The 26,410-nt window shown below is 38.0% G+C and overlaps 1 protein-coding gene across 2 annotated transcripts in view; it reads right to left on the bottom strand.

Moving 5' to 3' along the window:
- The window catches only part of LOC102805812 (nischarin-like), a 38,436-nt gene extending 12,026 nt beyond the window's left edge, over positions 1–26,410 (bottom strand). The window contains exons 1-11 of one of the 2 annotated variants that reach the window (XM_085496714.1): positions 26,253–26,410; positions 24,140–24,403; positions 21,960–22,104; positions 19,403–19,470; positions 18,745–18,840; positions 9,899–9,994; positions 7,900–8,031; positions 4,481–4,735; positions 1,212–1,379; positions 686–763; positions 399–525 (exon numbers count right to left, since the gene is read on the bottom strand). In XM_085496714.1, the coding sequence (XP_085352840.1) occupies positions 399–525; positions 686–763; positions 1,212–1,379; positions 4,481–4,735; positions 7,900–8,031; positions 9,899–9,994; positions 18,745–18,840; positions 19,403–19,470; positions 21,960–22,104; positions 24,140–24,403; positions 26,253–26,339 (1,516 nt within the window). In that variant the 5' untranslated portion in view covers positions 26,340–26,410. The remainder of the gene's footprint in view (positions 1–398; positions 526–685; positions 764–1,211; positions 1,380–4,480; positions 4,736–7,899; positions 8,032–9,898; positions 9,995–18,744; positions 18,841–19,402; positions 19,471–21,959; positions 22,105–24,139; positions 24,404–26,252) is intronic. The other variant, XM_085496715.1, reaches the window with a different exon arrangement.

The following is a 26,410-nucleotide window of genomic DNA, read 5'->3' as shown; positions in this document are numbered from 1 at the left end:
GATTTTTCAATCAGTAGGCCATTTTGATACCGTTTATTATTTGTATTAGTTTTCATAACTTTCAAACATTTTTTTCCAACACTGGTCAACACTTTATACTCCTCCGTTTTTACAGGTGCAAATGAACCAGTGATTTGAGCTACAAAATTTATTGTTTTCTGTTTATTTTTTTTTTGGTACACTGAAAATTTACATGGTGGCAGTTCCGATACCAACACATGAAGTCAAATAGTTAGACATCATCATGCTTACCATGATAATTAAATCAAACATTTCATTAATTTTGTGAGTATAAAAAGAAAAGATTTGTTAAACATTGCCACTAGAGGGCAGTTTATAAGATGGTCAGGTTTGCAGCAGCAGGCAGATTTGATTGTGACTGATACATACTTGATTACCTTGGCCAGTAGAAGGTGGAGTAGAACTAGCACTACCTTGAAAACTATATTGTTGATATTGTGAACTGCTATCAGAATCATCATTGGCTTCCGCTATCTCTGCTGCATGCACATGTGTTGTATGCTTCTGAAATGGCAATGTACAAGAATATAAATCATTAGGTGGGAAGTGATGCAATAAACTGATTTGCATAAATTATCACGGCAACAAACTGACCAGTGCTCAGTGTTGGTATGATCACAGTATTGCTAAAATAAAACTATACAGTTGATTCAGAATAACAAACCTTTTTCGGTGAATTTTTTCCCTGTTTCCCTTTGGCTTCTCTCGCTTTGTGGATCGCTTGTAGGACCGCTACTGTATCCTGTATCAATGAATTTTCCAGAATTCTCCTCAATTTTACATAATTATCAGAGCATTACAACATGCAGCTTGAATTAGTCTTATTTAGAGTAGTAATATACATGTTATGATAGCACATAACTGGCTTGACATGAACATAGAGTTTGTAGAACTAAATCTAAAATCTGACTAAACTGTGAAGGACTGGAATATTTTTGTTTAAATACCACAGCATTTATGACTAAAAGTCATTTTTAAAGTGAGCACTAGATCAATGCAAGAAATACATGAAGCAATATAAGGTGGTAAGAAGTGATTGTAATTATATCTGGTGAAGTGTACTTATTGAGAGAGGAGAAGAGACTAGAAGAGCAAGACATGACAAGATGACATGACACATAAGATGCTTGTTCTCATTTCACTATGGGTACATGTGTAAAATATCAACATACTAAGAAAGAATTACTTACCAGCTCTTTCTGACTCGTAATCTGACCATCTAAAGTAATCTCACTTGCTCTATCATTAAAAACCTCCAGGACTTTAGTTCTATAATCAGTTACTATGGTAACTGGATTACTTAAGAAAAATATTTTTTCCAGACATGGCAATCCTTTAAGGTGTTTTATTTCAATCACCTACAAAGAATACGTGGCATGGATTAAACTGATTTGCATAAAATGAAAACAAACATAGTTACGGTAATAATGTGAATGTTGCATTGTGGATAAGCAAATCTTCAATTTTGTGAATTTCATGAATCTTTACAACAAGCAGCCTGTCGGCTGAGATAGCTCCACTGTTAGCAATGCACATTTCAATTAAAGAACAGAAGATATCATTAGAAAATGAACAATATGTATAGTATCAAAGCAATGGGACTTGCTGTTTTCAACAAGAATTCAAAAATATCACTTTTCATCAAAAATGGCAAAAATAATCATCAAAATTAGATAATTGAAGATATCGCCACGAAATTAACAAATCTAAAAGAGGTCCACATGTAGTACCTATATATGTAATATCAAAGCAATTGGACTTGCGGTTTTCAACAAGAAGTTGAAAATGTCACTTTTTATCAAAAATAACAAAAATATTCATCAAAATTAGAGAATTTGAGATTTTGACATGAAATGAACAAATCTGAGAGGGGACCACATGTAGTACCTATATATGTAATATCAAAGCAATTGGACTTGTTATTTTTAACAAGAAGTCAAAAATATCACTTGTTAACAAAAATGACAGAAATATTCACCAAAATTAGAGAATTAAAGATATCGTTACAAAATGAACAAATCTGAGCGAGGTCTACATGTAGTACCTATATATGTCATATCAAAGCAATCGGACTTGCTGTTTTTAACAAGAAGTTGAAAATATCACTTTTTACCAAAAATATTCATCAAAATTAGAGAATTTGAGATCTTGACATGAATTGAACAAATCTGAGAAAGAACCATCCAAGTTACTTGCATATCAAATTTGAAAAAATTCTGACTTGCGGTTTCGAAGAAGAAGTTGAAATTGTAAAGTTGACGACAACGGACGCCGATGACGACAACGACGGACAATCAGTAATATGAACAGCTCCGCTGTGTCGACTTTGTCGACAGCGAAGCTAATAAAGTTAGTGCCACTGACTGCTCGACTGAAAATAAATGTTTTTTTGTTTGTTTTTTCAATAAAAGGTCACACATCCTGGCATTACATGACATTGAAAGGTCACACATCCTGACATTACACGACATTGAAAGGTCACACATCCTGACATTAGATGACATTGAAAGATCACACATCCTGGCATTACATGACATTGAAAGGTCACACATCCTGGCATTACATGACATTGAAATGTCACACGTCCTGGCATTACATGACATTGAAATGTCACACATCCTGGCCTTACATGACATTGAAAGGTCACACATCCCAGCATTACATGACATTGCAAGGTCACACATCCTGGCATTACATGACATTGAAATGTCACACATCCTGCCTGGCCTTACATGACATTGAAAGGTCACACATCCTGGCGTTACATGACATTGCAAGGTCACACATCCTGACATTACATGACATTGAAATGTCACACATCCTGACATTACATGACATTGAAATGTCACACATCCTGGCATTACATGACATTGAAAGGTCACACATCCTGGCATTACATGACATTGAAAGGTCACACATCCTGGCCTTACATGACATTGAAAGGTCACACATCCTGGCCTTACATGACATTGAAAGGTCACACATCCTGGCCTTACATGACATTGAAAGGTCACACATCCTGGCCTTACATGACATTGAAAGGTCACACATCCTGGCATTACATGACATTGAAAGGTCACACATCTTGGCATTACATGACATTGAAAGGTCACACATCCTGGCATTACACGACATTGAAAGGTCACACATCCTGGCATTACACGACATTGAAAGGTCACACATTCTGGCATTACACGACATTGAAAGGTCACACATCCTGGCATTACACGACATTGAAAGGTCACACATCCTGGCATTACACGACATTGCAAGGTCACACATCCTGGCATTACACGACATTGCAAGGTCACACATCCTGGCATTACATGACATTGAAAGGTCACACATCCTGGCATTACACGACATTGAAAGGTCACACATCCTGGCATTACACGACATTGAAAGGTCACACATCCTGGCATTACACGACATTGAAAGGTCACACATCCTGGCATTACACAACATTGAAAGGTCACACATCCTGGCATTACATGACATTGAAAGGTCACATATCCTGGCATTACATGACATTGAAAGGTCACACATTCTAGTAATTACATGACATTAAAAGGTCACACATCCTGGCATTACATGACATTGAAAGGTCACACATTCTATTAATTACATGACATTGAAAGGTCACACATCCTGACATTACACGACATTGCAAGGTCACACATCCTGGCATTACACAACATTGAAAGGTCACACATCCTGGCATTACATGACATTGAAAGGTCACACATCCTGGCATTACATGACATTGAAAGGTCACACATCCTGGCATTACATGACATTGGAAGGTCACACATTCTATTAATTACATGACATTGAAAGGTCAGAACATTCTAGTAATTACATGACATTAAAAGGTCACACATTCTAGTAATTACATGACATTGAAAGGTCACACATTCTAGTAATTACATGACATTGAAAGGTCACACATCCTGGCATTACATGACATTGAAAGGTCACACATTCTATTAATTACATGACATTGAAAGGTCAGAACATTCTAGTAATTACATGACATTAAAAGGTCACACATTCTAGTAATTACATGACATTGAAAGGTCACACATTTTAGTAATTACATGACATTGAAAGGTCACACATTCTAGTAATTACATGACATTGAAAGGTCACACATTCTAGTAATTACATGACATTGAAAGGTCACACATTCTAGTAATTATGACATTGAAAGGTCACATTCTAGTAATTACATGACATTGAAAGGTCAGAACATTCTAGTAATTACATGACATTGAAAGGTCACACATTCTAGTAATTACATGACATTGAAAGGTCACACATTCTAGTAATTACATGACATTGAAAGGTCACACATTCTAGTAATTATAGTGACATATATAGATCCACTATCAAAGAATAAATTTCTGCATTTTTTTTGCTATGACAACATGGGTCATGATAGTAGTTTGTTGATTCTCACCTCTTCTATCTTGTTATGGCTGACATCAAGATGCACTAGAGAGTAGAGTTTAGCCAGACCAGATATGCTTTCAATACGGTTGCCAGCAAGGTTCAATGATTTAATATTTCCAAACTTTGTATTGAATGCATCAACACACTCTAGTTCATTGTGTGACAGGTCAACATGTGTCAGACATGACAAGTTCTGTAAATGATCCACTGATACAATCTGGTTATAACTCAAATCCAAATACTCCACTCTAGGCATTAATTTCTGAAAGACAAGTACAGGTTATATCAGAAAAGTTGGGCTAGGATAAGAATTTCTTGATTTATTGTATAAACATACCATGACTGTTTCCAATGTAAGTTTATTGTATATATATCCAATGATACATATTATTATACATCTGTCACCGTAACACCATAAGTTACAGCGTGCCGTAATTTTCATCCTATCATATTAGAAAATGGGAATTCTAAATATGGAATGATTTTGCGCGTACGCGTTCTTTAATAATAAAAACAAACATGGCTGCCACCAAGGTTTGACCGGACTCCACACTAAGAAGTCGCTGATTCTGTTCTAAAGGTTTTGGATTTCAGCATTCCCATGATGTATCCTTAGAAGGAAAAGATGTATAATAATAAGGTTATTATGAGGATACCTCAAAGTATGCACTCAGACAGTATGCCATCGCATTGACCTCCGATGCAAGCCAGTCGATACTCCCGCTGTATTGTCTTCATGCATATTTTGAGGTATCCTCGTAATAACATCATATTAGGAAGAGATTTACGTGAAAAGTAACTAACATAACTGAAAATACCAAAAGCAAACAGTCTAAATTGCTCTGTATTATCTGTGAAAATCATGGAATGCAATTAAACAAATAAGTTGCTAAAAATTTTTGCTAAAAATAAATAATTATATCTAACTTGTGTGTTTTCAAAAGATTGATGTCGAATAAAAAACTTATTTGCTTTAGTTTGGGGGTGGGGGGTTTTGACCTCAAAAAGTTTCCATCCTACAAAAACGATTGTATTTTTTAATGAAGTAAAAAAAACCTTGGAGTATTTGTAGTTCGTTTTTTTTTATTCAATCATAGACAAAAATAACAGAAAATGAAAAAAAAAACATCCAAGACGAGAAAATGGGTTGGTTCGAGTGTAAATATGTGCGTCACATGAGGTCAATTTCAGGGCATGGACCTAGACCATGCACAGAACCCAGAAAAGTAGTTTGCGCATACGTATATTCCGCTTCAATATTACAACCAACTGCTATGCCATACTACTGTCCGATTATCAATTTGTATTTAATGGAGAATGTAGTCTAACGCCATGATCAATATTTATGTAGGAGAATGTAATTTAACGCCATGATCAATATTTATCAATTAAGTTTCAGTGGAGTTAGGGGGTTTTGGGAAAAAACTAAAAGAATTAAGTTTTTTATCCGACATCGATCTTTTGACGTCGTCCCTAACTCACCACTAATTCATCAATGTTTTAATAACTCACCACTGATGTATCAATGTTTTCATAACTCACCACTGATGTATCAATGTTTTCATAACTCACCACTGATGTATCAATGTTTTCATAACTCACCACTGATGTATCAATGTTTTCATAACTCACCACTGATGTATCAATGTTTTCATAACTCACCACTGATGTATCAATGTTTTCATAACTCACCACTGATGTATCAATGTTTTCATAACTCACCACTGATGTATCAATGTTTTAATAACTCACCACTGATGTACCAATGTTTTCATAACTCACCACTGATGTATCAATGTTTTCATAACTCACCACTGATGTATCAATGTTTTCATAACTCACCACTGATGTATCAATGTTTTCATAACTCACCACTGATGTATCAATGTTTTCGTAACTCACCACTGATGTATCAATGTTTTCATAACTCACCACTGATGTATCAATGTTTTCATATCTCACCACTGATGTATCAATGTTTTCATAACTCACCACTGATGTATCAATGTTTTCATAACTCACCACTGATGTATCCATGTTTTAATAACTCACCACTGATGTATCAATGTTTTCATAACTCACCACTGATGTATCAATGTTTTAATAACTCACCACTGATGTATCAATGTTTTAATAACTCACCACTGATGTATCAATGTTTTCATAACTCACCACTGATGTATCAATGTTTTAATAACTCACCACTGATGTATCAATGTTTTCATAACTCACCACTGATGTATCAATGTTTTCATAACTCACCACTGATGTATCAATGTTTTAATAACTCACCACTGATGTATCAATGTTTTCATAACTCACCACTGATGTATCAATGTTTTCATAACTCACCACTGATGTATCAATGTTTTAATAACTCACCACTGATGATCACTGTTTTAATAACTCACCATTGATGCATCAATGTTTTCATAACTCACCACTGATGTATCAATGTTTTAATAACTCACCACTGATGCATCAATGTTTTCATAACTCACCACTGATGCATCAATGTTTTCATAACTCACCACTGATGTATCAATGTTTTCATAACTCACCACTGATGTATCAATGTTTTAATAACTCACCACTGATGATCAATGTTTTAATAACTCACCATTGATGTATCAATGTTTTCATAACTCACCACTGATGTATCAATGTTTTCATAACTCACCACTGATGTATCAATGTTTTCATAACTCACCACTGATGTATCAATGTTTTCATAACTCACCACTGATGTATCAATGTTTTCATAACTCACCACTGATGTATCAATGTTTTCATAACTCACCACTGATGTATCAATGTTTTAATAACTCACCACTGATGATCAATGTTTTAATAACTCACCAGTGATGTATCAATGTTTTCATAACTCACCACTGATGTATCAATGTTTTCATAACTCACCACTGATGTATCAATGTTTTCATAACTCACCACTGATGTATCAATGTTTTCATAACTCACTACTGATGTATCAATGTTTTAATAACTCACCACTGATGTATCAATGTTTTCATAACTCACCACTGATGTATCAATGTTTTAATAACTCACCACTGATGTATCAATGTTTTCATAACTCACCACTGGTGTATCAATGTTTTAATAACTCACCACTGATGATCAATGTTTTCATAACTCACCATTGGTGTATCAATGTTTTCATAACTCACCACTGATGTATCAATGTTTTCATAACTCACTACTGATGTATCAATGTTTTAATAACTCACCACTGATGTATCAATGTTTTCATAACTCACCACTGATGTATCAATGTTTTAATAACTCATCACTAATTCATCAATGTTTTCATAACTCACCACTGATGTATCAATGTTTTCATAACTCACCAGATTCATCAATGTTTTCATAACTCACCACTGATGTATCAATGTTTTAATAACTCACCACTGATTCATCAATGTTTTCAATTGTGTTATGACTGAAGTCTGCTGTGGCCAACACACTCCATGTTGGTACAATGGCTGTAAACTCATTTGAACCAGCTTCCCAGTGATTGGATGTCGGCAGTAACAAGTCCTGTATCAAAAATAACAAATATCACTCATCTGGTAGACATTATGCAACATATACTCTTCATGATGAACGTGCTGTTCCAATTCTGTACATGTAGAAATAACAACCCTAACACTAACAATGGGTGATGGGCTGAGGTCATACAAGGATGCTAAAAAAGGAAAGTGAGCTTTCATAGATGCTATTGTTATTGTGACTTCCACTGACTATTTGCTTTGCAGATAATGCTTCACAGATTTATCTGGAGATTACCAGACAAGAATATTAAACAACAACAGTTAGAGGAGAATGGCTTTGACAGTTTATAATAATTCTGCCATAAACTCCAACTGACATGTTATTTGAAAAACCAGAAAATAATAAAATCAAACAAAAACAACACAGTTGTTTATCGATTTGAATTTAATTTGATAACTCAACAAGCAGCCTCTCGGCTGAGATAGCTCCACTGTTAGCAATGCACATTTCAATTAAAGAACAGAAGATATCATTAGAAAATGAACAATATGTATAGTATCAATGCAATGGGACTTGCTGTTTTCAACAAGAATTCAAAAATATCACTTTTCACCAAAAATGACAAAAATAATCATCAAAATTAGATAATTGAAGATATCACCACGAAATTAACAAATCTGAGAAAGGTCCATATGTAGTACTTATATATGTAATATCAAAGTAATCGGACTTGCAGTTTTAAACAAGAAGTTGAAAATATCACTATTTACTGAAAATTACAAAAATATTCACTAAAATTAGTGAATTGAAGATATCATTACAAAATGAACAAATCTGAGAGAGATACACATGTAGTACCTATATATGTAATATCAAAGCAATTGGACTTGCGGTTTTTAACAAGAAGTCGAAAATATAACTTTTTACCAAAATGACAAAAATAATCACCAAAATTAGAGAATTAAAGATATCATTACAAAATGAACAAATCTGAGAGAGGTCCACATGTAGTACCTATATATGTAATATCAAAGCAATTGGACTTGCTGTTTTTAACAAGAAGTCGAAAATATCACTTTTTACAAACAATGACAAAAATATTCATCAAAATTAAAGAATTAAAGATATCATCACGAAATGAACAAATCTGAGAGAGGTCCACATGTAGTACCTATATATGTAATATCAAAGCAATTGCACTTGCGGTTTTTAACAAGAAGTCGAAAATATCACTTTTTACCAAAAATGACAAAAATATTCACCAAAATTAGAGAATTGAAGATATCATCATGAAATGAACAAATCCAAGAGAGGTCTACCCAAGGTACATATACACCAAGTATCAAAGCATTCAGGATTATAGTTTTCAAGAAGAAGTCGAAAAAGTAAAACATTAACACGAATGACGACAGACAATCACTCATATGACAAGCTCCCCTCGACAAAGTCGACAGTGGAGCTAAAAAAATCAGGTTGTCAGATTGCCTTTTTCAAAACTGGTGCAATGGTTTTTGTGGCTGCTACAAAAAAGACTAGCAGCCTGAAATGCACATTTCAATTAAAGAACAGAAGATATCATCAGAAAATGAACAATATGTATAGTATTAAAGTAATCAGACTTGCTGTTTTCAAAAAAAATTTGAAAATATAACTTTTTATCAAAAATAATCATTAAAATTAGATAATTGAAGAACAAAATCATCACGAAATGAACAAATCTGAGGAAGGTCTACCTGTAGTACCTATGTAGTATATATAATATCAAAGCCATTAGACTTGCCGTTTTTAACAATAAGTCGAAAATATCACTTTTTACCAAAAATGACAAAAATAGTCATGAAAATTAGAGAACTGAAGATATCACAGTGGAGCTAAAAATAAGTAAGTGAGGATAAGCTGAACAAGTACTTACTCTAATGGTTGACGTTGACTGATGCACATTTAATGTTGACAAAGTTTTCTTTAAATAATCCAATCCTGATATAATTCTTGAATTGCACTTATCTATCTGAGAGGAGACAAATAAAATCAAAGAAGGCTTAGAAAGAACTCCTGTGTGCTGAGAGTATTGGAGACACATTAAAATGAATTCAAAATTTAAGATTAACTTTCAAATGAGAAGCTTGGCTGAAAAGTAAATTATTATGCAAATTAGGTAATTATTATAGATGTATATAAACCAAAAACTAATTTGATCATTCCATTGTGTTAGAGTACATATATACCAAGATTCATTGAATTAAGATAAGTACTATCACAGACCATCTATGTACGAAGTTTTATTAAAATTTGATTTGAACCAAAAATTATGATTTATTATGCAAATTAGGTAATTAATATGATCTGATTTTAGGTCAAAACTGAGTGGGTCTGTGCATTGTTCTGGAGCATCAATGTACCAAGTTTCATTGAAATGGAATAATTAATACATGTGATATCAGTGTAAAAACAGAAAATTGGCTAATTATGCAAATTAGGTAATTAACATGCACTGATTTTAACCCAAAACTAATCAGGTCTGTGCATTGTCCTAGAATATCTATGTACCAAGTTTCAATGAAAAGTAATGAAGTAATAGTACTTGAAATACCAAAAGCTCAAAAAATTGATTAATTATGCAAATTAGGTAATCAATATTTAATGGCTTTCAATCAAAACCTAATCAAATCTGCGCATTATCCCAGAGCATCTACACACCAAGTTTTATTAAAAACCAACATATGGTTCTTGAGATATCTGTGGAAAGGACAGACTTAGGCGAGGGTTCTCTGAACCCGCCTATTCACATAGTTCATACCCACCATAGACTCCGGTCAGTCAAAATGACTATTTTGAACTGTAGGCATTAATCAGCGATTCTGTCGGTGACGGAGAGATAGAATCCAGGTCAGGGGAAGCCCCATGACCTCAAGATTCTTTTACCCCTTACGTCACGAACCCATGTGAGCGAGGCCACCTGGCAGCGCCCCAGGTAGCCATCCATCACTCTGGTTCCTTTTTCTCCGCCTCAAGGACTTAAACCAACGCGACGGAAAGAGTGGGGAGGTTGGGGGGGACCCGGAGTCTATGGTGGATATGAACTATGTGAATAGGCGGGTTCGGAGAACCCTTGCCTAAATTCACTACGTTCAATTACCCACCATAGACTCCGGTCAATCAAAGTGACTATTTTGAACTGTAGGCAGAGTCAGACACCGATAGGTGGCGGCTTTTTCTGAGCAAACAGAAAAAAAAAGGAGAATGATGAAAAACTTTTCCCCAGTCCGGGATGAAAAACAAACCCAAAAACCTAAGTTAAGACCCAAGAAGGGTGGTGTCTTACCTTGTCTGTGCTGTCCCCGAAGCAAGAAGCCAATGCTGCTGTGGTGACAGGGTTCGGTGTGCCCGAGAAAGCTAGACCCAAGCCGAATTCGGGGGTGATAAGCTTGAAGTAGGACCGAAACAGTTCGCATGAGGGCGTAGGTCGACAGAAGCGAAACCTGGGAGCTTCCAGGAAGTGCTAGTGGAACAGACAATCTGCCCGCAAAAATGCCGAGACTGACTTATCGCCTATGCGCAGAGGCCCCTGTGGTCGTTCGGGCTGGGTCAGCAAACAAGGCCTGACCCGCTACGATGGGGCCTAACCTGAAGAGACCCTGCTCAATAGATTGGGTGATGAAGACGTTCCGCGTTCTCCAGAAGCCTGCCCTCAGAATGTGTTTGAGGGGGGCACCTGACGCTAGCGCTAGTGAGTTAGCAATCGCACAGACCTCATGTTCTCGTACTTGGTGTCTCTGCAAGGTCTGTGTTGAGGAGGATAGTGTATTATAGACCTCCAGTACAGTCGCAGTAATCCACCTGGAGATGGAAGTCGGGGAAGCCGGCTTATCCTGTTTGCCAGGGCCGTAATACAAAAACATGTGTTTGGTTCCCCATCTAGAAAACCTGGTACGGTTCTCGTGGCAACTCAGCGCTCGGACCGGGCAGAGAAGCAATTCCTCCTGATCCTCCGGACTGACAATATTTGTCAGCCGGGGGATGACGATCGGTTGAGGATCGTGTCCTGGGATTTGGTTCTTGGCGAGAAACCTGATTCGTGTCTTTCGTACAACTTGATCCTCCATAAAAGCAGCACAACCGTCCGCGAAAAACAGTGCGTGCCTAGCTCTGACCGGCGCCTACCTGAGGCGAAGGCCAGTAGGAAGACTATTTTCCACATCAAAAATTTGAGTGGTGCTGATTGGAGAGGCTCAAAGGGCGGTCTGCTTAGAGCAGACAACACAGCCGACGAGTCCCAGTTGGGCGGCTCCCTTGTATGGGGTCTTGGCGTCTGGAAAGCAGTAAATAGTCTCCTAATAATAGGACAATCGGCTAGTCTTGTTCCTGTACGTTCTGAGTGGTGGGGGAAAGACCGACCTGTAGCCAACGCTCGCTGCGTAGGACAAACCCACTTCGTCAAACAGGTGGACGAAGGAGCCTACTACTTGGCCAATAGAGGGATGGTATGGATCAATCTCCCTTCCGCTACACCAATCAGTGTATGCTTGCGGCCTAGAAATGTAGGCCGCGTAGGTGGAATCCCTGTTCGCCCTGGTCAGGACATTGGCAGCCCGCTCAGATAAGGCTTTCATATGTGCAGGTCTACTGAGAGCCTCTATGTGTGTAAGTGATACCTGCTGGGCTCGTTGGTAGTGCGCCGTCTGGTTGGGACAGCAGGTCCGGTAAGTCCGGAAGCACTGCTGACGCTTCGACTAGCATTTTCAACAGAAGTGGAAACTAGGCCTTGCTTGGCCAATTGGGTGCAACCCATGATAATATGCAGGTGTGCCCCTGTCGAAGTTTTCTCCGGTGCCCGGTTAACTAGCGGGAAGGGAGGAAAGGCGTACACAACTAAGTGGGTCCACGGGGCTAGCAAAGCGACCCGGGCCCAGGCTCCTGGAGTCAGCAGGAGTGTTACGTACGTCCGGAGCTTTGCATTCCGGGGTGCGGCAAAACGGTCCAACCTTGGGCCGTCCCACGGCCGAAACAGCCTAGAGGCTACCCACTGGGGTATCAGCTACTCCGTGTTCTGGAGACAGAGCCGCCCTGAAAGGGCATCGCCAGACTGTTCCTCACCCCTGTAAGGTGGTGTGCGGATAGCTCCACATTGTATGTATTCCAGGCACCAAAAGAAGATTTTGCTCCGCTAGGACTGACGATGGGGAATGCGTCCCCCCCCCTCCTTGAAGGAGCCCACCGCTGTGTTGCCTGTGCCAAGCAGAACTCTGTGGTCTCGAACTACGGGTAGAAAGCGTGGTAGTGCTAAGTACACTGCTCTCAGTTCGAGCCGGTTGATATGGTAGTCCTGAAACTAATGGGGGGCCATATCCTTGGGCTTGTTGGCCCAATAGATGCGCTCCCCAACCCTAGGGGGAGGTATCTGTTACCAGAGTCATACCTACGGCGAGCGGGCCCAAGGGGCTCCCCTGTCCGAGGTTGGCCAGTGACAACCACCAGGGCAGGGCTTCCTTCACTTGGTTTGAGATTGAAACCCGCCTATCTAGTTCCCATAGGAGAGCTTGGCGTTATAATAAGCGTTATACCGAGCGGCTGCGTAGTGCGGCCTGGGGAACGACCCTTCGAACCGAGGTCATCATTTTGATGATCCGTATTAGTTCATGGAGGGACACCGAGGGGATGCTGACTAGGCATTCAGCTAGGCTGCTTAGCGCTAAGCAATACGCTTGAAATAGCTAAGCCAAGCTTACCTCTGTGTCAAAACTCCATGCCCAGGGACACCAACTGTACGTTGGGTCGAGGTGGGACTTGTCGATTTACTTATGAGCCCAACTGGTGAAGTAAATCCTGTGTTAGCCTGACGCATTTGGCTATTACCCCTTGCCCGGGTTGTTGGTAACCGGAAGTCTGGGTACGGATTGAGGTGTACCGACATCTGGTGAAGCAGCAGCACTACCTGTTTCATCACTCTGGTGAACATGTAAGGCGCTGTGCCTAACCCGAACGGGGAGCACTCGAAATTTGAATACTTGGCCCAGCTGGGCGATTCGAAGGAGATGGCAACTCGCTGGGTGCATCGGTACGTGCAGGTAGGCCCCGCTTACGTCTAGTGGGGCTAGCCAGTCAAAACGGTGGATGGAGAGAAGAACCTTGAATGGTGTCTCCATGTGGGACCGGTCGAGGAGCACGTACTGATTCAGTCTGCCTAGGTCCAAAACTGGACGCCTGCCACTTGTAGATTTGGTACTACGAACACATTTGGGTAGAAGCCTGGCCTTAGTTCCGGCTGATGTACCCTGTGTATGGCGTCTTTCCCCAGCAAACTGCTACTTCCTGTCTGATTGCTTCCGCCTTGTGGGAGTACCCTGGCAGTGCCCAACAGGGGGGACACTGATGGGGGGAAATGGAGGTTTCAGCGGTATCCCGTAAACGGATGTGACCACCTGGAAAGGTCCAGGGATCGGTCACCCACCGTCTCCAAACCGGACTACACCGGTGCAATCTGTGTATGACAGGGATATGTGGCCATGTGTTCGGCAGTTGCGAGAGGGAGGGGGGGGGCTCCCTTCCCCCATGAGGTGAGTTCCCCAAGGCCTGAAGTAAGTTGTGGCCTGGCCATTCACCGAACACGTCTTCAATTGGCAAAGACACCCATGGAACGCGGCTATCCCCAGGTTTGCCAAATTTGTGATACCGGGGTCTGGGGAAGGAGCCTTGGAATCCGGTTGGGGGCGTTTTGGTCTCATCCCACGCTATGGGGTCTGATCCTGAAACCACACCGACCGGGTAGCGTTTGGTCTAGTGGGAAGTGTTGCCTAATGTTATCCCCACCCAGGGGCCTTAAGCATTACATCCTCCGCGGCTGACCAATGCCACCCATCAACACCGTTTGCGTGCTCTGCGCCCCACTCCGCACTCAGGCGGACAGGGAGAGACTTGCCGATGGGGTTGCTTTGGATCCCGACGCCTGTGATCCCATAAGCGTTGGAGCAACTTTAAGTGGTCGCTTTAGGATCAAGGGTGGGGGTATATACATTGTATCACTGGGATCGATGATACTCCGCCTCACCCCAAAAGCGTGGCTCACCGAGTCATACAGATGGAAGACTCTGAGGGACCGCCCGGAGTACCGGCTGTATCCGACGCGAGCGAACTGCATCTCCTTTCACTTTAAATATGTGAGAGGGAGCGTGTTCAACTGTGCGTCTCATGACAGGGTCGGTTCCCTCTGGGGACGCCTGTGGGTCGGAAGAAAGGAGTCAAAACCCACAGCGGGGGCCGGACACAAGGAAAAATTCGTTACCGTTGTACCGTTACCGCGTGACGAACCCTAGCTGGCTGAAAGTAGGGGGGGTCAACGAGTGCCCTGCCCTGAAAGGCCTGCCCTGAGATCGGAGACTTGGCTGCCAGCACCCCGTTGGCATTCAGTGCCCGAGGATCCAGAGAAGGACCGGTGCAATTAGCCTGAGCCTCGGCCACCCCCAAAATAGTGGGAGAGCCGTGCCTGGGAATGGGGGTTCCCCGGAAGAGACGTGTTTGAATGCAAACATGCTTTCGTGTCTCTTCCTGCTTGCCCACCGAGGGGACACAGTGGAGACAGCTCTCTCCAACTGCGTCTGATCTACCCGGCCTGCCAGGAACGCAATTGCCCTGAAAGTCCTTCGACCAAAGCCCTCAACTCGGAGGCAAATCCGGCGCCGTGCGAGGAAGGGTTCACAAAGAGACCCGCAACAGGCCCCATAGGAGGAAAGCCTCCAGGGGCACAGCCTCGCTGCAGCCGGTAAGATCGAGTAAAACACCGCCTGAAAAAACAGACTGAGGATGCCCTCCGATCAGCGGGGGAGACCGAGGGCCTCTTACTCGACGTCCCGGTACATGAAGTACCGGTAGTCGAGCGTGAGGACTTTCCACTCATGCCAAACACGCAACTCACTTTAACCGATTTGTTTACTGGACGCGCGACCTTGCTGTGACGCGGTCAGTCTCAGCGATTTTGTTGGCTCTGAAAGAAAATCTCAGGCCTCAGAACTCCAGTGAAAAAATACGCTTTCATGCAAAAACCCCGAAACCCGCACGTAGCTACGACAAAGTATCTCAGATGCGGGTTCTATGCTGGTAAATTCTGACTATAACCACTGCACGGTCGACTCAAAACACGAGGAGACCAGAAAGAAAATGGCAGCGAGCCCTGGTGCTGTCATTACATCTATATACTGCTAAATACATTGAAAATAAAAGACGACATGCATGAGGGAAACGAATTACAGTTGTAAAAGGTGCCGCCATGAAAACCATCTGGTTACGTAGTGGCGCCGGATTTTGATTTCTTTGCTGTGAAAAATACTACACACAAAGGGGAAAACGACACGAGGGTAAAAATGACAAGGAAAACTTATCCTACCAGCTACAATGTCGGATGCCGAGCAGCGGCAACAACCCAAGCTATAAATCCGGACAGGAAAAAAAGCAGGCGATCCAGCAGAGCTCGCTAGATTTCATCCCCACTCGAGGCGGAGAGAAATTAAGAGTGATGGACGGCTACCTGGGGCGCTGCCAGGTGGCCTCGGTCACGTGGGTTCATGACGTAAGGGGTAAAAGAATCTTGAGGTCATGGGGCTTCACCTGACCTGGATTCTATCTCTCCGTCACCGGCAGAATCGCTGATTAATGCCTACAGTTCAAAATAGTCATTTTGACTGACCGGAGTCTATGGTGGGTAATTGAACGTAGTGAATAGACACACACACAGACACAGACACACACACACAGACAGACACATACATACAGACAGGGTAACTGCAAAGACTCCCATGGCAACAAGCAGTATCTGCTAAAGTTGCATTTCCAGAGCCATTGAAAATCATGTAGCAGTGAAAATTATGATTTATGCAAATTGTTTTCATCACAAATGCCATAAAATTAAGTTGAATAAAAGTCAGTCAATGATTTGTAGTCATTAAAACTGCTCGCACATTTTTGTAGCAAGAGAATACTCAATTTGAATAATGCCCTGGCAACCTGTACTAGTGGTCTTTATATTGTCTTTATCATTGCAACTACTCAATTTTTCAAGCAAATTTTTAAATTAAAATTATTATTAAAAAAGATATAGAAAACATTATGCAGTTTGTTGTATACAATCATCAATTTTATGCAATACAATTTTGATTTAAGTACAATTAGAAAATCAAAGAAAGCTTAGAAAGAACTCCCGTGTGCTGAGAGTTTTGGAGACACATTAAAAATTAATTCAAAATTACTTATACTTGAGATATTGATGGAATAGCTGAAAACTAATTATGCAAATAAGGTAACTAATATGAACAGATTTAAGTGTAAAACTAATAACCCCTGCACAATTTACCAAGTTTCATTGAAATGTGATTAGAACCAAAAAAATATTAATTATTATGCTAATTAGAGAATTAATATGAACAGATTTTAACCCAAAATTAATCAGACTGTTTATTGTCCTAGAGCATTTATGTACCAAGTTTTATTCAAATGTGATGATCAATACTCGAGATATCAGTATTAATTAATTAGGTGATGAAGAAGCATAAATATTTACCAAAAACTAATATGGTGTATAGTCCTAGGTTCATTGAAATGTGATGGGTACTCTTTAAAAGTTTCATTGAAATCCAATGAGTGGTTTTTAGACATCATAGAACAGCAAAAAATTAACTAATTATGCAAATTAGGTAATTAATAGGCACATTTATTTATCCCAAAATTAATCAGGTCTCTGCATAGTCCTAGAATATCTATGTCGCAAGTCTCATTGAAATGTGATGATTAGTACTTGAGATATCAGGTGAAAAGCTGAAAATTAATTAATTATGCTAATAAGGTGATTAATATGCACAAATGTTTACCCAGAAACTAATTAGGTCTCTGCACAGTCCTCAAGTAACTATGTACTAAGTTTCATTGAAACGTGATCATTACTACTCGAAATATCAAAAGCTGAAAATTAATTAATTATGCAAATTAGGTAATTAATATGTACTGATATTACCCTAAAAACTAAAATGTTATGATTAGCCGAAAATTGATTAAGCATTATGTAAATTAGGTAATTAATAATATTAACAGATTTTTACCCAAAACTAATCAAATCTGCGCATTGGTTCAGAGCATCCATGTGCCAAGTTTCATTGAAATCCAATGAGTGGTTCTTCAAAAATCAGTGGAACAGTCATAGAACAGCTTAAAATCAGTTAATTATCATGCAAATTAGGCATTTAATATTCATAGATTTTTACCCAAAACTAATGAAATATGCGCATTAGATCAGAGCATCCATGTGCCAAATTTCATCAAAATCCAATGAGTGGTTGTTCAGATATCAGTGGAACAGTCTTGGAACAGCTAAAAATCAGCTAATTATCATGCAAATTAGGTAATTAATATTCATAGATTTTTACCAAAACCTAATCAACTCTGCGCATTATCCCAGAGCATCTATGTACCAAGTTTTACCAAAATTTGATTAGTGGTTCTTGAGATAACGGTGGAACAAAAAAAGTGACATACATACATACATACATACATACATACATACAGACATACAGACATACAGACAGGGTAACTGCAAAGACTCCCTTTTGTGCTTCGCACACATGAGTCAATTATGCAAAATAAAGTGTTACTCATAGTTGTTTGTAACAAGACATCTTTTCAAGGCAAACAATACAAGTATACATAGTAAACAATGGTGGGTCATTCAAAAACATTAGAAAATATTGGGAATAACTCAGATGTAGTGAATAAACTTACTTGAACTTGTATTAGTGCTTTAAAAATTGACATATCAAAAGGCAGTTCATTGACAGTTCTACTGCTTGTACCTAGTGCTCCATCAAAGCCTGTTATCTGCAAGGAAATGTACAACAGTATTAGGTATTTAGTCTAGTTCCAATAAAACATGCATACATACTAGTGTAATATACACTTTATAATAAACTACCTTGGGGTGACTATTATTTGGTAACCTGCAAAATGAGTAATGGATGACTCAGCACAAATAAAATCATATTATTTATAAGCCATATTATGTATAATTTGCATATTATGTGACTGTACTTTATACCATCACCAGAATGAATGCTATATGGACATACTAAATGTGTAATTACAAATATTAAATCATTCTGAGACTCATTACTAAGGTTACAAAGATGGCAAGTCATTATTGAAATGTGTAGTTAGACAAAACATAAAACTCTGATCAACAAAAAGATGTGTTACTTATGTACATTTAAGGAAATTGAAGTCAAGACCCACTTTTTAATGTCATGCAAAAAATACGAACAGCAAAGAAATTTACTTTTAGACAATGCAGCAAAAGTACTGAAAATCTAATTTCAGTTATTTTTTAGTTTGTAATTTGCATATTTTCACTATGGTGTACTCCAATGTTTGTGTCAGAGCTAACCTTGAGGTACTTGAGTCTTGCAATGAAATCCATGACATGACCAAGGTCACGCCTCCTGTCACCTGATTCTGAAATATGAAATTATCAACTGTTATTACACGCACACCACCTTGTCAGCAAGAGTGGAGGCAAGATGGTGGGCATGGTTCAAAAGGGTATTCACAATCACAAGTACTTCAAACACAAAGTCAGAATAATGTAAAATATTAAAGTTATTAAGAAGACACTATATACGTATACATGTATGCTTTCAGACAGTAACTGTATATGCACCACATTACCCTCCACTATGTGTAAGTCTACCCTCCTGTTGTACTGTCTTGGGGTATACTTGTAATAAATACAACAGCTCTGTCAGCATTAAGAACTGTTTTATAATGACAACAACTGCTACTGATAATAATTGTAGCAACAAAATGTTACATTTTAAAATTAATATGAAGTCGATAAGATTAAGCCTAAATGAAATGGTTTGATGCAATACCTGACAAAAAACAAACTATTAATTAGATCGCAACAAAAATAATAATGTGCACCTGGATAATTCCTATCAAGTTTGATTGAAATTAATCCAGTTATCTCGGAGACCGATTGCGAACACATAAAAGTTTCTGGATTTACGTTCACTGTATTAGTAAGAGATGTCTGATTTTTAATCTTAAATGATCAATATACATTATATACAACACTTCTATTGGAAATAGGCTTGTAATAGAGCAATACAGTATTTTAATAGGCTTGTAATAGAGCAAATACAGTATTTTAATAGGCTTGTAATAGAGCAAATACAGTATTTTAATAGGCTTGTAATAGAGCAAATACAGTATTACACACAAAATGGCTGCCAGTCAGTATATTCAATCAAATCCCAAACATGACATCATATACTGGTTTTCACAAGGTTTGAAAAAACAGAGAAATAGCTCTGAATTGACAGGCGCAACCCCAAATAGATAGTCCCATTTTTGGAGACAAAACATTTGTCTCTCTGCTTAAAACCTAAAGACACAATAAATTGTATCAAATCACTATTCATACAAACATGTAAAACATCTTGCTTGTATACATCTTTAGTTTCCCCAATTTTTTTATAAAATTATTATTTTTATTTATATTATAATTATTAAAATTATTATTATTTAATTCTTTCAATTAACTTCCATTTAATGAACTTACATTACTTACGGGTACACTGTCTATTCAAATAAAAAATTGTGTTATTTGCAAGAGAGAAAAACAAGGTGGGTCAAACACAACTCATCTCATTTTTTCTCAGTATATTCAAAACATAATTAAAACAAGTCATTGTTAATGACACAGTCCCCTTCCAAAATTGTGTGATCTGACATATCAATTTGATGCTGATGAAGTCATTGAGATTAGATTGAAACAATTAATAGGAGATGGATTTGTAAAAAAATATGATGATAAGATGATTACACGAGAATTGGACATTGGGCAGTCATATTGAATCAAATTACAAAAATAATGTTCATGTTGATGTATCTATTGGTATACTATCTTTGTACAAAATTTAAACAGAAACGTTCATTGGATTCAAGATAAAGTAGCATAGGTACCATGAAAAACAAGATGGCCACCAGTCACCACCATATTTGTTCGAATCACAAAAAAAAATGACGTGCACCTACAACCCAATATGTATGATCATCATACCAACTTTGATCCAAATCGGCCCAGTCATCTTCGAGAAACTGCTGCGGACACGTTTAGGTATCACAAATAGCAAATTTTACATCCAAAATGGCCGCCAGTAGGTCATTCCCCGATCATAAAGTAACTTGACGCGCATATGTAAGACATTATGTATTGTTTTCAAGTAAAGTTTGAATGAAATCCATCAATGGGTGTCCGAGATATTGCTCCAGGCGGACGTACGGATGGACGGAACGAACCCAAATTAATAGTCCCAGTTTTCCAAGTTCTTCCAAACGGGGACTAATTATTCATAGACACTATTTCAGTGTTCATCTTGCTGCTTAGTATTAACTTTGAGTAAATTTATATTTTTTTGCAGTAAGGTATTCGCAAATGAAACGCCAAATGCTGGGGCCAGATTGGGTAAAACTCCTAATGCAAAAGCCATATTGGGTAAAACCAACAATGCTGGGGCTAGATTAGCTGAAACCCCCAATGCTGGGGCCAGATTGGGTGAAACCCACAATGCATGGGCCATGTTGGGTGAAACCCACAATGCTGGGACCATATTGGGTGAAACCCACAATGCTGGGGCTAGATTAGCTGAAACCCCCAATGCTTGGGCCAGATTGGGTAAAACCGCCAATGCTGGGACCAAATTGGGTGAAACCCCTAATGCAAGGACCATATTGGGTGAAACCCACAATGCTGGAGCCAGATTAGCTGAAACCCCCAATGCTTGGGCCAGATTGGGTAAAACCGCCAATGCTGGGACCAAATTGGGTGAAACCCCTAATGCAAGGGCCATATTGGGTGAAATCCTCAATGCTGAGGCTATATTGGGTGAAACCCACAATGCTTGGACCATATTGGGTAATCTTAATAATGGATGACTCACCACAAGTGGGAAGAGCTAACTTCAACCTTTCTGTAATGGCGTAAAGTTGTATGGGTGTCATGTGATAAACCTCACCAGCTGACAGGATCATGTCTCCTTTCTCAAATAGCTCCTCAGCCAGTGCCTCCACCACTCCATGGATTTCCTAAAATGTAGACAGAGTCAAATAAATTGATGGCAAGTGTAGAAATTTGACAAAGAATATTCACGTCACACTGTCATTACCTGTCTTGTAGCCATTCTAACAAGTCAAATGTAGACGCTGCCTGAGACCATCGTTAATAACGCAGACAGGGCATACATTAGATGAATTACAATGAGTTCTTATTGTCATTATGTTAAATGTTATTTTGTGATTCACTCTTCATATTATTGGTTTTAAATTGAAATGTTTCAATGTATTACACAAAGTATATTATATAAAAATTACTGAAACATTTAAAACACTATTGTAATTCCCCCAAAATTGTAGTTTTGTACCAAATTTGTTGAGGTAGCGAGAAAAAAATGAATTTAAAAATAGATCTGTGATTCAGACATTCACTCACAGTTCAGCAACCTATATATCATCTGAAAGCTTAAATAGAGGTAAATACGACTGTGCCTATGTCATAGTGATTGTTTGCATTTCAAATGGAAAATGGAAGACAGTTTTCTCTCCAATTTACGTCTAAAATAACATTAGTACTATTATTTTTTTTGTTCTACTTAAAGGATACACTAAAAGGAAGTGCTGTATCGACTGCAAATTTTGTAATTAATTTTTTTTATGAGAAATTTTTGTACCTAATGTCATTTAGAACAGTATTTATCATTATATAATCATCAACAGACTAATGAGGAGTACCCGTAGGTCGAAGGATTCTAAAATGTTTTGGCTTTACTGCTCTAGGCTCAAAAGGTTTGCCTTAGTTTTGAACACTGCATTTCAAGCATTTATAAATATTTCAATTTAATTTTAAGCTTTTCTGAGCTGGTTTTAAATTTTATAACACAGATCAAGACACTTTTATGCCAAAATACAGTGGTGCCAAATTATGGAATAATATTCCATATCAGATCATTATAATGTTGACACATGTTTAAGCAGACACAGTATTTCTTACAGTTAGAAAATCCAATGTACATGTTTTTTTATTAACACTGGAAGAGAACATTTAGCTTTTTTTATTTTTCAATTCTATAATGGGTCCCCAGGGGTCAGACTTGATTGGCACTATTTTCAAACTCCTGTTTACAAACAATTGAAAATATTTTTAGATAATATTTATATATAGGAGTTAAAAACATAAAAACATCTTGAGTTATTTGAGGCTAGTAACCACAAATGACATACATGTAGGTCAATGGCCGAAATGACATCCATGTAGGTCAATGGCCGAAATGGTGACTTTTTGTAGTGCAGTTGATTCTTTCTTGACCAGAGCTCAGCTAAAGCAGGTTGATTGTAAAAAATTAATTTGTGATCATTTTACCAAAACACTGGAATTTAATTGAAAAAGTAGACTACATGAGGGCGTACAAATAACTTTGTTGCTCATTCTAGTATTCAATTTTTAAGCAAAAAGGATTATTAATTAAAAACACTTCATATAACATGACAAAACAACACATGCTTGACAGAATTTAAGATACAAAATAAAAGAGCACTTCGGCTGATAGTTTCCAAGCAAAGAATTAAAAAATAAAAGTAAGGTACTCGCATGGTTAAAAAAACAATATTGATAAACAATATCTTTTAATGTTGAAATCAAATTTTGTTACCATATATCTAAATAAAAAAAATGCTGGTACCCTTATCTAATAGAGCTACTCTTAAATTACAAATCAAAGCAATCCAGCAGATGGTATTCGAGGCGTTGTTTAAAATAACAGTGTGTGGTGAATGCATTCTAGATTTGTATTTAGTATCATCTTTTATTTAGTGTCAGTACTCCCAATTTGCATATAAAAAAGTTAGGAGAGACAACAGTGACTTTCAATGTGCCAGGGACTGTTGCCTGACACAAAACATTAGAAGAAATATGTATTGTAGCAATAATATGGGAAATTGGTTTTACTTTTGATTTTCCCATAACACAAACATTTTATTATGAATCTGGTTCCTGAAAAATTAAAATTACACCTAAAAATCGCTTTCGCTCAACATTTTTATCTAAAAAGTAAAATATACAACTCACATATTTATTGAATCCTAGGAAATATGACAAAGACTTCGGCAAGTAAATAAACCTCTGCAATAGAGAATGTAAATATTGTTCTAGATCTTTCTGTCGTTTTTCAATAAATGATCTGGAAAGATTTCCTAAAAGTTTCTTCGGTGGCAGTAGTCCTTTTTCAACTTTATGTTGAATGACAAGTTTTTCATGAAGGTCAGCAAATTCACTGTATCTATGTCGGGTACTCCATTGACAATCACACACTGACACTTCAATATTGTATATCTGTTGATGAAAATAAAATAATAATTTTATGTCAATATCAGTACAGCATTTTCTGTTCACTCTGAGATCCTGCATTATGCATGAAATTGAACACAAAAACAAGACATACGATAGCAGTAGTTTCAAAATATCATGTGGGATTCAATACTTAATTAATAAGAAACTGTGCACATTTGGTAATGATGGTCAATTTCAATGAAGCAAGGGTATCCCAATGTCATATTTCATTTTTCAATTTCTTCAATTTTGAAATTCCTAAAAAGCATACCATCTTTACAATCAGAATGTCCACTAATTCTGCCAAATTAATTTTTCAGGTAGTGTATCATATGAATCACTTGATGGCACTTAGTGACTGAGCTCCAGACACTACAAAAAAGGTGGCAAGTCACAAAGTTCAACATGTTGAGTCTTTATGAATCAGCTGTCAAGTGATGACATCATCAGATTGGAATATTGGTCACATGAGAGTTGTACATGTACCACTCTGATATGATAGATAAAACATCAAGATATTTATATTAATTTATTTTACTTTTACTGGGGAAGACATAATAATGGTATATTTTTTATTACAGTGATATCTTTGTATTGACACAAGCTCATAATAATTCCAACATAACAGACCATTTTCCGTTCAACATATTTTAGGGGGTATTTCCATGCCTAATAATATACTATCAGAGGTACATTACTTGGGGTTTGCAACTCGCATAGTACTGAATGGTGACATCATGTCAAGATCCCATTCAAGTCTCTTCTCGTAGATAGCGAGACTGAGGCTACGACCTTCTGACATGACACATATCAATGTTCAAGGTTTGTAATGAAAAAAATAAACTTTTCTTGTCACTATCATAGTGAAAAATGTAATACATCGAAAATGTACAGAAAATATAGTTCTCGTAATCCGTCATATCGTGGGCAGCTATTTTGATCCACCAGGACATCCCAGGATCCTAGTTACCTCGGGCATGCGCATTCGCATTTTTTCTGAGTTGGAACGTTTATGCGAGAGCGAGATTGTGGCGGGATCTTGGTATCATGTCACCGTAGTTACAAACCCCAAGTAATGTACCTCTGATACTATACACATTTAATGATTGTCAATTTTGATGAAGTAAGGGTATCTCAATGCTATATTTCTCTCTGAAAGATAGGCATTGAGCTACATTATATAAAAAGGAGAAATTTAAATTCAAAATCAAATCATTTATCCATTATCAATGTTCGGTCCATGTTTCAGGCAATACACAAGATCTCGCAGTGAAAAGAAAATTTGTGGCTACCAATCAAAAACCATTGGTAGCAACAAATGCATATCCATCAACGCTTAGAGCTGTCTAATTAGTCTAAAATATGATTTGATTCATAAGACTAGTTCCCGAATTTACAAATTGATTTTATGGACAATTAGATCAGTGATCAGAAATTGACATAATAGGATAATATAATCATAAAATGGTCAATGTACTAATTTAATACACAAAGCAATTAATGCAGTACAAGTTAGACAGGTGAATTTGACGACAGTATCCTGTTAACAAAATGTTGGCTAAAACTCGTGAAAAGCATGCAGTCTCAGTCCCAGGGTCTGGGACCAGGACCACGCAGACAGGCTTGGTTGTCAACAGACCTGTCTCTTGTTCGCTGGTGCAGGTCGAATACCGGAGCTAAGAATTGTGGTAAGTTTGCCAAACATATAACACGTCCGAAAATATTAGAGGAACCAAACAGGAAATGGGCGGATGGCCAGCCAGCTATTAATATTGATGATATACTCATATAGTATCATTATTGTAATTCATCATACATTACTTTTAAGCTTTACAAAATGTTCGCTACATACCGTATAATTTTCGATGTGATCAGTCCCAGTTATTGTCACTTTTCTGTTGCGTCTAATATCATCCACATCGTCAATAAATGATGCCATTTTATGTAGCACAACGAACAAAACAGTACAAGCCCCGGAAAATATTCAACCCACTATGTCGCCGCCATGTT

Source organism: Saccoglossus kowalevskii, chromosome 3 (assembly GCF_978046115.1).
Source record: "Saccoglossus kowalevskii chromosome 3, keSacKowa6.1, whole genome shotgun sequence".
Taxonomy (NCBI): domain Eukaryota; kingdom Metazoa; phylum Hemichordata; class Enteropneusta; family Harrimaniidae; genus Saccoglossus; species Saccoglossus kowalevskii.
This window is presented reverse-complemented; position numbering and strand designations above follow the sequence as displayed.